This window comes from Berghia stephanieae, chromosome 3 (genome assembly GCF_034508935.2).
Source record: "Berghia stephanieae isolate SIO BIC M18660-M18661 chromosome 3, UCSD_Bste_1.3, whole genome shotgun sequence".
Taxonomy (NCBI): domain Eukaryota; kingdom Metazoa; phylum Mollusca; class Gastropoda; order Nudibranchia; family Aeolidiidae; genus Berghia; species Berghia stephanieae.
The window spans coordinates 41034054-41050153 of record NC_088362.1 but is presented as its reverse complement, the minus strand read 5'-3'; the positions used below and the strand labels follow the sequence as shown (position 1 = coordinate 41050153).

Here is a 16100-nt window from a genome sequence, read left to right as displayed (position 1 = left end):
GTAGTAGTAGTAGTAGTAGTAGTAGTAGTAGTAGTAGCAGTAGCAGCAGTAGTAGTAGTAGTAGTAGTAGTAGCAGTAGTGGTGGCGGTGGTGGTAGAAGTGGAAGTGGTAATCGCAGTTGCAGCTGTAGCAGATGTAGCAGTGATGATGGTGGTGATGGTTTACCACTAAAGAATGAGTAGTCGTTTGAACTGATATTTTTGCACTTTTTTGGACAATTATCGTTTTAGCTAGGATTTTACATTGATTTAGACAGCATAATATATTTCGTTTGAGGAAGCCTCCGCGGGAATTTGTCATCTTAGAAACTGTCCATTCTGTCTTGCATGTTCTTTGGATCAACCGACAGTCGATATTGCAATCTATAACATGAGAAATTTTAAGGTAGGCTATTTCTCTGTAAAAGTCTCAAACATTGCTATGTAGCATGACCTCAAAAAGAGAGCGGTTTAAGATAGACATAGAGTTTGGTACCATTTTTTTTTTGAGTGGTGGATAGCTCAGACAATAGAGCCACGCTCTCCCCGGCCAGGCGGAGTTGTCATATCAGTAAGGTCGCGGGTTTGAGCCCCCATCGTCGAGAAAATTTTATTATCTATTGTCTTCTGGCACTTTCCTACTGACTTCATTTCGTGCTGTTAAGAAGTAGAATTTTCTATAGTCAGCAGCAGCAGCTTCTGATTATTGCAGCAAATAAACGGCATCTTTTATATAGCGCAATATACACTAAATGGGTTAAAAGTGCAATACACAGGATTCCAATCTATCAACTACACGTAACATACATAGAACCAAACATGAAATCTGTAAGGGGCTATTATTACAAAGTTTCTCGACAGAGACAATTTTGTTACCGACAGTAAGGTCCTCATCGTACTCTTGAGTATCTTGAGATTTAAATATGAGTAAAAAGCGTTTTACGTGGATTCGACCTTGGGTGGCCCACAATGGGACTCGAACCATGGACCGAAAGGTCAGAAATCATGCATCATTCTACCAGACCACAATACGTCTCACTGCAATTGCAATATTATGACGATATATCCAATTAGCAAATTCTTTCCCGCACTTCTGAATCGTCTTAAACCATCAGGTCAGCCGCGTGTCGTCCATATCGTTCTCGCAACAAGTACAAACGGGAGACATTGTCAATCCCCTCTGACGCAGAATGGCTGCCATTACAACAGGTCCTCGTCAGCCACCCAATGTCTCCTCTTATCCGTACAGAATCCGGGAAGCTCCATCCCCAGGTCAGAGGGAATGAAATCCCACATTGAGGAGCCTTGTTCTTCTAAGTCGACCTCACCCCCTAACTGTCCTCTCTTTAAAGTCGGGGAAATTAAGCAAAAAGGCCGGTGGGATTTCTCTCGGTTTATAGTTGAGGTACCGTCGCCAGACATTTAGGGGCTGACATCCCCCCCCCTTCCTTTTTTTTTTCCCGTGATGTTTATTGATATCTTTATCTACCCTATGCTATGATGACCTCCAATTTTACATCCGTTTCGATAGAAAACGATACATACTAACAACAAAAGAAGCATTAGAACAAGGGGACCTCGTGTCAAGTGTACTGTGGGGGGAACGAGATGATCGAGTGTCTATAAAGCAATTTCACTAACACCCAAAAATCCGATTGTGAGCCCGCTTTCGGCATCTCGTCGTTATTTTTTTTTTTTAATGTGGTTTAGCAGGAAACTTAACCCTCTCACTTTGCGCCTGACCTCTGGATTATTTTAAGTCTTGCCTTGAAATAGACGTTTGAGGCAAATGTTCCTAGGGAGTGATTTTTTTTTTAATTTTGTTATTATTTTTTTTTTTTAAGATGATAGTGAGCTGGACATAATACCATTCCATCGATAAACAGTCCAACCAATCACTACTTTATTTTTCATTGACAGAGAATACTATTGGGCCAACTATGCCACGGGCCTCGGGGCCTCACTCCATGAATTGGGTCACACATTTGATTTGGCCCATACACCGACTGGTATCATGGCACGAGGATTTGATGATTTACACAAGGTGAGTCTGTACAGTAGTAGTAGTAGTAGTAGTAGTAGTAGTAGTAGTAGTAGTAGTAGTAGTAGTAGTAGTAGTAGTAGTAGTAGTTGTAGTAGTAGTAGTAGTAGTAGTAGTAGTAGTAGTAGTAGTTGTTAGTAGTAGTAGTAGCAGTAGTAGTAGTAGTTGTAGTTGTAGTGTAGTTGTAGTAGTAGTAGTAGTTAGTAGTAGTAGTAGTTGTAGTGTAGTAGTAGTTGTAGTAGTAGTTGTAGTGTAGTAGTTGTAGTGTAGTAGTTGTAGTGTAGTAGTAGTGTAGTAGTAGTAGTGTAGTAGTGTAGTTAGTAGTAGTAGTAGTAGTAGTAGTAGTAGTAGTAGTAGTAGTGTAGTAGTAGTATGTTAGTAGTAGTAGTAGTAGTAGTTAGTAGTAGTAGTAGTAGTAGTAGTAGTAGTAGTAGTAGTAGTAGTAGTAGTAGTAGTAGTAGTAGTAGTAGGTATAGTAAGTGAGTAGTAGTATAGTATAATAGGAGGATAAAGGAATATATATAAATATATATATATATATATATATATATATATTATATATATATGTGTGTGTTTGTGTGTGTGTGTGTGTTTGTGTGCGTATGTGTCTGGCTGTCTCCTTTTATTACAAAGCAGGCGATGTTGGGTTAGTCATTGACCAAATATGGGTGTCAAAACTTTGGCCCTGCCGTTTTTGAGCCAAAATAAGGCACTTTACAAGCATTACCTCAGTTAATCCGGGTGTAAATAGCTGGTCTTATGTATTAATGGATTTGTGAGAGTGCTAGCTCAGTAAGGAGGGCGACTTACACTCTATGAAATAATTGTTCGTTACATATTGCATGCTAGGAGAACGATTGAAGTATTGTGAAGTGCATTGAGTATGGTTAATTTTTGGAAATTGGCTGTATAAATGTTTTTTAATTTATTTGTTATTTAAATTTTATTTATTTGTAATTTTTTTCTTGTTATTCCCCATAGGTATTCACGGTTCAAAAAAGGCGTAAAAGTCGCCATCACCACAGGCAGCACCACCATCACCACCACCACAAACGTCCCGGGCACCAAGCCCGAGACCGCTACAGTAGCACGGGCAGTAGCGCCTCCTCTGATCGATCCCGCTCCACGTCTTCCAGTAGCAGCATCGACGTAGATAGTGATGTCGCCACCCCTCTATCCATCTCGTCTTCTTTTGGCAGCAGTAGTAGTGACAACAACAACAATCACGGCAGCAATGGTGGTGGTGGTGGTAGTGGTAGTGGTGGTGTTATCTACCTCAGCCACAACAACAACAATAATAAAGCGTTTTCCAGTGGTCTCAACAACAGTAACAGCAACAATGGTGGAAATGGTAGTTGCAGTAGTAGTAGTAGTAATAGTGGTAATAATGATGTCGCCAGTAACCCAAGAGCCATTCCTATAAGAAAGAGCAACATTGGTGTGTCATCGTCCCCAGCTCATCAGAAAAGAAAAACGGACGTGTGCTACGGCAGCCCATTCAAGCAGGTGATATAATTCATCTTTTTCATGTACTTTGTCTGCTGATTAAATATGATTTTTAGAAGTTGAAGAATTATGTACGTTATCAAATAATGAATGAAAATTCATATTTATGACCATTTTAACTCAGATTACATTTCTGATGTTCTTAAAAGGAAAGGCCCTTTGCTTTTTCTTGTGTCTGTGTATATATGTGGTTGTGTGTGTGTGTGTGTGTGTGTGTGTGTGTGTGTGTGTGTCTGAGTATGTTTATTTTCTCGACCCTTTGATTTTGGTTCTGGCCATCTTGTTCTTACTATATGCTTCAGATTTCATTTGACAAAGGATATGATATTTTTATTCATGTTTTGTGAAAACAGTTTTTTAATTTAATTTTTTAAAATATATTTATTTCAGAGTCAGTCAAACAAAAAGTGGAAATGTATGATAGAATAGCTAACTGCGTAGTTTTAATTCTTTCATAGGTGCTTCAAATATTGAATTATGTCCCTTTCCAGTGTGACTAAAGCAGTGCAATTAACAGCAGAGCACTTGTCTGTTTTGCAGCGTGGATTACTGACGACCTTTTTTTCATTTCAATTCATTTGATAACATTATTTTACAAGACCCCATCCAATGACTTTGGGGTTTTTTATTGCCAAGTTGTAGCGCACTCACTTGACAAGCAAAGGAGCTAATGTTGATTCTGGATTTGACTAACTCTCCGCCCATCCCTCTGCAGTGATTGGGTAGCTGGATTTCTTAGATCTGTCGAAAAAGGGTAGCTAGCAATTGGTAAAATTGAAAATGAGCTTTTATATAGCGCAATATCCACTAAATGTGCTCAAAGTGTTTTACAAGAGGTCCCTGACCAACAGCAACACGTAACGTGTAGAACGAAACATGTTGCCTGTTAGGCGATATTACAATTTTTTGTGACAGAGACAACGCTGTCAACAGCCAGGTACTCACTTTACACCTGAGTACGGTGAGAGAATATGAGTAAAGAGCCTTTTCCAAGGACTCAACTATGTACTAAGCGAGGCTCGAACCCAGGATCTTTTGATCCGAAAGCAAGTGTCATACTTCAAGACCACATAGCTGCACTGGTACTGTCCATTTCACACTTGATAAATTAGTCCATATGCCTCATGGCTCTGAATGACTAGAAGCCAATGATAATTTTTTCATTGCTATTTTTCCAAGCCTTTAAAAATAAAATGATTATATGCTTAAAATTTATCATCAGAACCCTCTGAGATCTGCAGTGTCTTCTGGCCAGGTGTCTCTTGATCTCAAGGAACCTTCAAACAATGCTTTGGTCAATAAAAGCAATAAGAACAAACCACACTCCTCCCCTGGTCTGCCTAACTCGGCAAATCCCTCCCTGCAACAGAGAGACAGTGAAACGACAGCCTATCACCAATCGTCTTCAGGCCAAACAACGCCCACTGCTCCTCTGGTTGTGAGTGTAGAGGCGGGTTTCAAAACATCCACTGCTGGGTCAGCGGCCTTGACCTTTTCTGTGAAGAACTATGATGGCAGTGAGACACGCCAGACTATTTTGGAAGGTCAGACAGTCAGTGAGACGACCTTCAACTCTGATGGCAGGGTTGTAAATAAGAATTCCAAGGGTAAGAGTAACAATGACGATTACTCATTATCATTATTCTTGATCTTGTTTAAGTTAAATGGGCTTTCAGGTAGCAGTCACTCTTGTGGAAACCATTGTATTTTAAAGAACTTTTTTTTTTTAATTGAGCTATTATATAGCGCAATATCCGCTAAACGTGCTCAAAGCGCTTGACAGCAACATTTAACGTTTATGACAAGTCATTACACCTGTAAGGCGATATTATAATGTTTTTTTCGGACAGAGATAATGTTGTTAATGGCCAGGTACTCATTTTACACCTGAGTACAGTACGAGAATGTGAGTAAAGAGCCTTTTCCAAGGACTCAACTATGTGCCAAGCAAGGCTCGAACCCAGGACCTTCCGATGTGAAAGCGAGTGTCATACCACAAGACCACATAGCCGCATTATTGCTGCCAATATTACTATCATTATCAATACAAGCGATATCTCCTTTACAATATTTGGTAGAAAGTTGTCAAATACACAATAGTCAAGTACTATGTTATACACACAATAGTATCGTCTCTTGAAAGCATGTTTCCTTTGTTTTCCTGTTAGACTTTTACTTTGTTGTTATCAAAACTAGGAACAATTTTTTTCTCTACTTTATTTGTTGCTAAAATATTAGTCAACGAAATTATTATAAAATCTGAAATGTAACTTCGCCAGTACAAAATATGACACCTCTTATTTTTTAAAGCATTTATAACTAACTATTTTGAAACTTGATAGAATTTTTTTATGTTTCGTAAACTATCATTTAGATTATTATTATAATTATTACTGTTATTGCATTATTATTGTTGCTCTTATTATTATTTTTATTATTATTATTATTATTATTATTATTATTATTATTATTATTATTATTATTATTATTATTATCGTTAAATTACTCACATACTCACAGTAGTTGTTCTCTTGTTTGTTTGTTTTTTTAGCCTTTTTATTTATTTCCTTTACTCCAAATTCTCCAGCTTTAGATCGCCGCCCCTCTGCTATATCAATCACCTCCGCTGCCTCCTCTTCCTCCTCCCTTTCCTCCACCCCTTCCACACTGCCTAATTCCCCCGATGAAGCTCCGCCTAACCTGACGTCATCAAAGGTCGTGATGAGTGAAAGGCCAGAGGTCAAACATGCTGATTCAGCTCATTGGTTCAGGTCATCTGCTGTTGTTCTAAGATATCACAAGTAAGTAACATTCTATTATTTATAGAGTCTTTGTCCACAATGTTATTACCACGTGGAGTCAGCTGTTCACAGGTGCACTGATTCTTCTTGTAACAGAATCAAGCAATGCTCGACAGACTCCCCCCCCCCCCTCCCCCTCCCCCCTCCCCACTTCTTCATATTTAAATAAATTAATAATATCCTGGTTTCTATAGCATGAAACTGACAATAGCAATTGCTTGCTACCCTTTGGATAAGTACTTTCCAACAGATTTAACAGACTCAGGTACCCATTCACTGCTGGGTTGGCAAGGTGTTCGAAAAAAAGTTTTCAGTATCGACTTCAGTCCCTGTCCTTGTAAAGCGAGTGCTCTACCAACTAAGCTATCAGGACCCCCTGTTAGGGTGTGGTGATTCTTGAAATAATTTTGATAATAAAATTCTCCTTTCTTCTCCCCACTGGGAGACTAAAATAACATGGGTGTCAGATACCATGCAACACAGGACAGTGAGCAATTAGCATTAAGTTTAATGCTAAAAAAAAAAAAAAAAAACACATGATGTTGAAAGCAGGCCTCTAATAATGATAATAATAATTATAATACATTTATACAGCGCTCATTCTCGTGTAAAACTACAAGCTCTGGGCACTTTACAATATGAATTATCAATTTGAGTGAAAAAAAAAACAAAAAAAAACAAACCTAGGATCTTTTGGAATTAGTGCAATGCTTTATCCACTCAGTCATCTTGCCATCTGTGATAATTTTAATACTTTTGTCACCTCCTTTTATTTGGGGTTGTTTTTTATTACTTATTCAATGATCATTTATTATATTCTTTACTCTACTAGATGGTTCAACAAACAGGAAGAGCAAGAAAGCAAGAATCCTACATTGCATGGGTAAGCATTTCATGTGAGAATCACTCATTCACTCACACACTCATTCTCATGACCGGATGGTCGTCGGGGGAACGTGCGGATGCAGCCTTCACAACACGGTGTCACACATCTTAGTCGTTGGCTTTCTCTGTCAGCTCATACAGCGTCAATCCTGTCCATTCTATGATGTTATCCAGCCACAATTTCCTTTGTCTTCCTCTTCTTCTTTGCCCTTCCACTGCATGACTTGCATGACTGTCTTGCACAAGCAAGCTGTCATGTCGGACCAGATGTCCAAACCATGCAAGTTTCTGTCTTTTAACCATTGCAAGGAATGGTTCGTGTCTTAGCAGCAGGGCAGCATGGCTCAGTGGTACGGTCTTTGCTTCTTACCCAAAAGGTACCACAAGTTTGATCAGCCGCCACTGCGCTGTGTGGCCTTGAGCAAGTCACCTCGCCCTAGCTCACTTTGCGGCACTGCTCTGTGGCTGATACTTGGGTTATTCCAGTCTTCCCTTGGAATAGACCCTAAAGACAAATTTTCCCATGGGGATGAATAAAGGGAATTTTCTTTACTATTTATGTATTACCTCTAGTTTTTCCATATCTTCAAGAACCTCCTTATTAGATTTATTTCCAGATATAACACTTGTACGATTTTCCTATAACTCTTGCTCTCAAACACACTTATTAGCCTCTCTAGTTCAGCATTCCTTTAAGAGAATACAAATAAGGAAAAATGTAAAACTTTAAAGGTGGATAAATAAAAATTTGTGACAAGTCATGGATCAAACAAATACTTCTCACGTGAGTGGGTGTTTTTATCCATTGAGTCATTGTGGAATGGAATTTTCTCGAGGCACAATTTACCTTGGTTTGTTATCCAGGTTTTGCTGATGAAGTAAAGGACTAATCTGATCTCATCTTCAAAATATCCAAAATATATAAATGCGCTGAACAGTTGATCTTGTCGAAGGCTGCTGACATATCACTTCCTGTGATGGTAAAGTGTCATTTTTTCTGATATCGTCTTTGCCACATGCCATTTATGGGCCCACACAACATCTGTCATTCTTTTTTTGGACCTGAATCTATTTAGACTGTGTGATATGTACTTTTCGACAAATGGTCTGATTCTGTTTGGCTCGATTATAGAGAGAGTCTTTTTAGATTGATTATATTGTCTTAAATTATAAAATTGCTCTGGTCTCGAAATATGGATGTTTAGTGTGGACTGATCCTCCATCACTGGGGGCAACCATAAGCCAATGATGATGGGCTATGTGGTCAAGTGGTATGACACTCGATATCAGATCGGAAGGTCCTGAGTTCGAGTCTCGCTCAGCACATAGTTGAGTCCTTGGAAAAGACCCTTTACTCACATTCCCTCACCGTACTCAGGTGTAAAATGAGTACCTGGCCGTTAACAGCGTTGTGTCTGTCCGGAAGAAAAAAATTTATATCGCCTGACAGGCATCATGTCTCGTTCTACATGTTACGTGTTGCTGTTGGTCATGGACCCCTTGTAAAGCGCTTTTAACACATTTAGTGGATATTGCGCTATATAAAAGCTCTTTTTTTTTAAAAAATTTTATGAAGAAGAAAACATTATGCGAGACTATTGAAAGCAACAAATTAAACATGTTTTTAGCCTGATTCATTATCCTTGTTTCCTCAGCCCTTGCATCAAATCACTGACGGGCATCAGACTGATAGAGTTGAGGACAGATCCAGAGGGGACCGTCTTTGCCCATTGGGAGTTTCTCGGAGACACGCCTCCTACTGAGTTCTTGTTGCAGAGGTCAGAGGTCACCAGCAGCTGCATCAGCAATGCTATGCCACCAGAGGGCAGTATCATTATTGTTATGGCTGAGGATACTCACGGATTCATCATGAAGAAAAAGTTCAAAGTAGACAATTTTATACAATAGCAATATTATCTTTATCAAGAGGTTTGTTTTAATTTTTGCATTTGAATTATTTCTGATGGTTTAGATTTAGGATTTTATTTTTTTGTAATATTAATATTAATAAGCAGAAAGTGAAGAAAAAGAAGGAACAAGCACAGATGATAGACATTGTAAAAAATATGTTTATGAAAAAAGAGGCAATATCTTAAGAAAATCCTTTTTCTCCCTGACTCAACTGCTCGCTCAAAAATGTTAACATTTTTTTATCGATGCTTAGAGGAGTTGCCACATCAATATAAATTAACAAATTTTATGGGGAAGAATGCACTTTTGATCTAATGGGATTTTTTCTCTTTTATTTTGCTTGTTTAAATTTTTTAAACGAGATTTTAAAGACTTTTCAAATATTTTTGGGGTTATAACTGAAAGTGAAATTATGTTATTCTAGATTGTACTTTTTTAATGACAATCTTTCCAGTCTTTATACTTAAGTTTGTTTATTGTTTTGTTTTTCTCAGTAGAATAAGATTCTTTCCATAAGAGAACATTTTCATCACCAATTTCGTCCTTGTAAGGAAAGTTTTACATTTACTTTGATCTGAATCTGGTTCATCAAAAAGCTCTTGATTAAAGAAGAATAGCATGTTTGTTTTTTTTGCTTATTTCATTGTCAGTCAGTGTGGTGCCTTGAATCCATAGCATATTCAGATCGTAAAGGTAATGAAATACTGACAATAAATAGTAATAATGATGCATTTTGTTGGTAAATTATAAAATGATGTTATGTGCATTGTATATAAGTTAGTAATTAATAAATACACTCATATGCGATTCAACATTTCAAAATGATATTTTGTCCGGTGTAATAGAATCTGAAATTTATGTTCACGCTCAAAAATATTAAATTTAGACATATTTTATATGCTTTTCTGAGAAGTATTGAATAAGGTCTCTTAAACTGCATGTAAAATGTTGTATTTATTTTAACTTTAATTTCAATATTCAGTATCATCAAGGTGCACATGTGTGCAGGTCTGATAACCAAACTCAATTATGGGCTCATTTCAGCATTGTTGTAACGGATAATATTTTGCGTTAGCTTTAGATCATTCCCATCACAACGACAACCCATAATAATCCTGGTTATCAGACCTGCCAATAAGTACACATAGGCATCGGTCCAACATATTATCAGCTCAATGTAATAGTAATAGTCACATGTTTTCATGACTAGATATGATAGATACATTATTATATCAAATATCAAATACTGCCATGGTACTGTGCCAATTTATAGACAACACGATATCTTTATTTAAGTATATATTGCATAATATTATATCTCTTACTCTTGCAGCTGAATAAAGCATTCAATTCATCCATTGTTATAGACTTGGCATTGACTTTAAACTTCATTGTGGTCTCCAACTAGAAATATTGTTATAATTCAAGTATTATATATTTAAAAAACTTATTTTCCTAGAATTGTCCTTTGGTGGTGATATTAATTATAGATGTTTATTGTAACTGTGGTTGTTTATATTTGAGAGAAATTCACCAACCAACTCCTGTTTAAAACTTTGCCATCATTTACTATTCAAGATGTTTTGAAACTATTCAGCAAAGTTCACCTAAGGAATGTATTACCATTTGCTGTTTAAAACATTGTGATATGAAAATGGAGAGAGAAAGTTGATTTCATCACTAGTTTTGTATCATAGATATATTGATATATAAATTGTAGGGTATTGTAAGTAATTTAATTTTATTCTCCCAATGTTAAAGCAATACCCATGATTTTTTTTTGGATTCTTTTTTTTTTTTTGCTTCATTTCAACACGCCATATACTTATTATACATTTTTAAAAGAAAGATAATATTTATTTTATCAGCCAATATTTATCTGTGTCAGTATTATTACTGCTATTACATCGCCTCGTCGTAAAAATTATTATTCATTATTTTTTCACATGTTTTAATAAAAATAAAAGACAATATTTAGTTGGGGGGTGCGTTTTGTTTGTTGATTTTTTTTGTTTGTTTGTTTGTTTGGGGGGTTTTTTTGTTGTTTGTTTGGGGTTTTTTTTCTTTTTGTATGCTTGATTTTTGTGATTTTTTAATTTATATTTTTTTGATCAGTTTTTTTTTTGTGGTGGGATTGTTTTTGATTTGTTTTTTGTTTGTTTGTTTTTGCTCTTTGTTTGGGGTTTTTTTTGTGTGCGTGTGTTTTTGTTTATTCAGTGTAATTTGGATACTTTCCATTTTAGCTTAATTTAAACAATAGACATAACCCTTAGGCTTTTATGAATTAGGAAAATGGAGGAATCGACAAGTGCTTAAAGAGACGGGGAGTGACACTTTGTTTTGTTTTATTGTTTTTCCATGCCAATCAATGTCGTTCTAAACCCTGGGTGCTTGGGAATGATTGTATGAGTGTGTGTCTGATGATCTCATTACTTTATTATGAAATTTAAACCATAGATGAAGTTGAATAACGATGATCAACAAGATATTTTGGGGAGAGGTTTCACATAAGATCTTCCATATCTGTAAAAGTTTATAGTCATATACGCAAAACAATCTAGTAGGTTCTTAGAAGAAAAAAAAACATTTTAAAAGAAATATTTTGTGATTAGAGTCGTTCATGTATCCATGTGTTTTATGATTTACAATGGAGTTGGGATTAATTCATGTAGGATTTATGTTTGATTTTAAATTGTAATGATCAAGGTGTATGTTTGTGAGTTTAATTGTTTGTGTTTCTTAATAGTTTTTTTTTTTAATTTTGTCCTTTTCATCACATTTAATATGTAAAATACTTAATTGTATCCTTGGGGGGCAATTCACAAGACATAATTGATGATCCCGTTTGGGCAACAATGTTACTATGCCTAGATGTAAATGTGTTGGATGTTGTCTTAGTTATGTGCCATTTATTAACATTTATCATCTTCGGGGAACTTTGGCCTTTTAGAAACTTTATATTATTTGGTTGGAGAGCCTCAATACTCCTTTAAAACCGTCTAGAGGTGGGCGGGAGGCGCTGCTAGTACGGTCTCTTCTCCTTTAATCTGTTGTTCCTTTCTCTTTGATTTTCTAATCTTTTCTTCTTCTCCTCCTCCTCCTCCTCCTCCTCCTCCTCCTCCTCCTCCTCCTCCTCCTCCTCCTCCTCCTCCTCTCTTCTTCTTCTTCTTCTTCTTTTATTATTATTATTATTATTATTATTATTTATTATTATTATTTTTTAATTATTATTATTTTTTACTAATTATTATTATTATTATTATTATTATTATTATTCGTTTTCTTCTTCTTTTTCTTCTTTCTTCTTCTTCTTTCTTCTCTTCTTCTCCTTCTTCTTCTTCTTCTTCTTCTTCTTCTTCTTCTTCTTCTTCTTCTTCTTCTTCTTCTTCTTCTTCTTCTTCTTCTTCTTCTTCTTCATCTATCTCTTTTTTTCTTTCTTTGTTTCTGTCTTTCTTTCTTTCTTTCTTACTCTTTCTTTATTCTCCTTCCTTCACTTCTTGATAGACCTTAGACTTAGTTTATTCTTGTTTCTACAGCATGAAACGGACAGTAGCAATTGCTTGCTACCCTTTGGGTAGGACGTATTTTTATTGCAAAGTACTTTCCACCAGATCTTAGAGACCCTTCTACCCAATCACTGCTGGATGGACAGGGATGTCAGATTTTTTAAAATCTCTAATTCACAAGGGATCAATCTCACTCCCTATGCGTGTGAAGCGAGTGCGCTACCATTTTAGCTGTTCCAACCCCCACCCCAGAGCCCCGCCTTTTACTGCTTCACTTGGGTGCTTTGTAGGTTAATTCAAATCTGTATCGAAAAATACATTTTTCACTCATTTCCTTTTCAGTCACTAGAATCGAAAAGACTTACATGCATTTTAGATATCCTAAGACCAAGAAGAAAGAAGTTCGTTTTGTTTTTTCCAGGTGCCTACGGTAAACCCCTTATTTTATATTATGGTAGTAGTTGGCAGAGGAACGAAAACCCAATACCTCATTTGCTATTGTGATAATCCTCCCATACTGTGACGTTGTATCAACCATTCCATTTAAGTTGTTTTATGACCAATCATAATGCATGGCTGAAGTAAGTTTTAGTGATAATTCACTCGAACTCGAATGTATTAAAATGTAAAAATAAGTAAAATAACGAATCCTAATCATCATCATCATAATCATCATTATCATAATAATAATCATCATCGTCATTGTTATCATCATCATCATCATCATTATTATCATCATCATCATCGTCGTCGTCGTTATTATCATCATCATCAATGCATATGAGTCAGAAGTCCTAAATATATTTATTTGATATGACTTTTTATGCCTCGAATAATTTGTTTAACGTAAAAGTGCCCCAAGCGCCATTAATTTTATAGACAGCTAAATGATGACAGGATTTTTGTATTTTACATTGACTAGATATCATCAGCATTGCCGTGATATTTGTTTTAGAACTTTCTTCTATATATGTACTATATATTTGAATTGCTTCAACTATCCCATATCATCATCATCATCATCATTGTCTATGTCATCATCATCATCATCAACATCATCGTCATCATCATTGTCATCTTCATTACAATCTCCACCATTATCATCTTCATCAGTGTCATTATCATCATCCTCACAACCACCATTCTCACTCTCTTTTATCGCTGGGTGGGGTTCCTACCTCCCATAGTGGGCAGGGAGGTACATATTGTGTCTTCTATCCCCCTATATCTGTTTTCCAACTTGCATTCTGTCTTTGTCTTGGAATGCGATTACTTGGTTTTGTCCTGGCCCTGGTCGGGGTCCTGGCTGGGAGGGAAACAGTCAAATGCATAGTTATTGTTTTGGGAGATGATATTTTTTTCCTTGTAAATCATCTCTCTGTTATGTATTATTATATTTGTTATAATTTATAATGTGAGCATTTGAGTGTATTCCTCTTAGTGGGGGCCGTGCTTGTGTCCTGATGAGACTTATTGGTGATCTCAAACTAAGTACATTGATGGTATGCTCTTGGAATCTACATCTGATCCCTATTTGTTCCCAGTTCCCCTTTGTCTTACTTTTTCTTGGATGCTTTAATTGTAATTCTAAAACTTTTTACTATCCCATTTTCTTCCTTTTTACTGGCGCTGATATAACCTAAATGTGTTGCAAGCGCCGTAAAACCCTTAAAAACGAAACGAAAAACGAATCTCTTTTATCGTCGTAAAAAGAATCATCATTATCATGATCAAAAACATAATCAATGCACCATCCCCTCCTCCTCTCCCAGCAATCATAGTTTCTATTACAATCAATACAGACAATCTACTCAACAAAAGGCAGCTGATCCACCTCACAACCTATACTGTGGCTCCATTAGCAAGGTCTTGTGTCTTCCACCTTCGTGGGAAAATAAATTAAAGCTTCAATCCTTGTATTATTATAGTGTATTCTCAGTGCATCACCATTTCAATTCTCTTCATTATTGCCACGCCATAGGGAACCAAATTACTATTTTATATTAGTAACTTCTTAGAAGTCATTTTTTTAACTATACTCTTTGGGTGTGGTCTTTTGACGTCCTTGGCTGAGAGGGAAACAGTCGAATATAAAGCTATAGTTCTGGGAGTATTTATATTTTTTTCCTTGTAAATCTGTTATGTACTGTTATTTTTTTTCATTTTTAATATATGATTTGTAAATATTTGAGTGTATTCCTCTTCTTAGTGGGATCTTGTGCTGGTGTCTGGGGGAGACATTTAGGTTATCTCAAACTAAGAACACTGATTGGTAGTGTGCTCTGGGTATCTACATATATTCCCTATTTGAATCATTCACCTTTGTCTTACTGTTTCCTCAAGTCCTTTAATTGCACATCTAGAATGTCTTTACTATCCAATTTAACTTTTTACTGGTGCTGATATGACCTAAATGTGTTTCAAGCACCGTAAAAGTCTTAAAACATAAAGAATTGTTTCACATTAGGATTCGCATTTAAGAAATCATCTCAGAATTACGTCTGAGTGGATTTGATGCTTAAAATTGAATTTTAGGCTGGAATCATGAAATTTGAGTTGAAATAGATGCCTTCGTTGCGAAGAGCGGGTTCTAAAAAATAATAATAGTAATAAAATTTGTAGAACATCAATCTCCATCTGTGTTCACAATGCGATTTACAAGACATATTTGACATAAAATGTTTTAATAATTGAATGTTACAATTTTAATTAAGAAAATTAAGTGTTACAATTGTAGATAATCTATCAAGTTATGCTGATACCAGTGGAATTTATTTTCATCATTAACTTTTTAAAAGTTTCATCTGCCCATACTTGATATTTTTGGCTTTCATCTGATTAATTCCAACATAATGCCAGATTAATGGGGGTGCATTGTGCATTACATATTTCACCTATACAAGCATTTCCAAGATATACCATACATGAGGCTGTGCCGGAAGGTCAAATTTGTAACATTCGCCAAAAAAAAGAATACTCAAATACCAAGTCATTTTGAAAAAAAACTTAAAATAAAATTTGTTTTCATCAGTTTCTTTGGAGTCAAATAATGAAAAATAAACAAAAAATCGATGATCTTGCATCAAACTTATAGTAGTCATACATTTTTTTAAGTTTCAAGAATGTGAAGACAAAGTTAATACTCTGTCCACAGATTTTTTGGACTTTTAAGAAGCTATTTCTACTACTAGATCATCAGATTTTAGTTTAATTCTCTGTACTCAGCCCTAAGAAAATGAAGAAAGAAAATTTTATTGTTTGTTTTTCAAAATAACTTAGTTTTGGAGTATTTTTGTGGCGTATGTTAGGAAAACAACCTTTTGGCACAGCATCAATATTGTGTCATAGCCTTTAATGAAATTATTGTGCTTGATATACCTCATGTATTTTTGCTCAGTGTTGGAAAAAAAAATCAATTGCTCCAAATATTAAGTGCACCTTTTGTGGTTTAATGGTGCCTATGACACACGAC

General features: G+C 35.9%; 1 protein-coding gene across 1 annotated transcript in view; it reads left to right on the top strand.

Annotated features, from left to right (window-relative positions):
* The window catches only part of LOC144967737 (uncharacterized), a 66955-nt gene extending 55249 nt beyond the window's left edge, over positions 1–11706 (top strand). Inside the window, exons 7-12 of the mRNA XM_078905318.1 lie at positions 1899–2022; positions 3001–3525; positions 4748–5132; positions 6113–6326; positions 7159–7209; positions 8867–11706. Coding sequence (XP_078761444.1) covers positions 1899–2022; positions 3001–3525; positions 4748–5132; positions 6113–6326; positions 7159–7209; positions 8867–9119 — 1552 coding nt within the window. The 3' untranslated portion in view covers positions 9120–11706. The remainder of the gene's footprint in view (positions 1–1898; positions 2023–3000; positions 3526–4747; positions 5133–6112; positions 6327–7158; positions 7210–8866) is intronic.
* The last annotated feature ends 4394 nt before the right edge of the window (positions 11707–16100 follow it).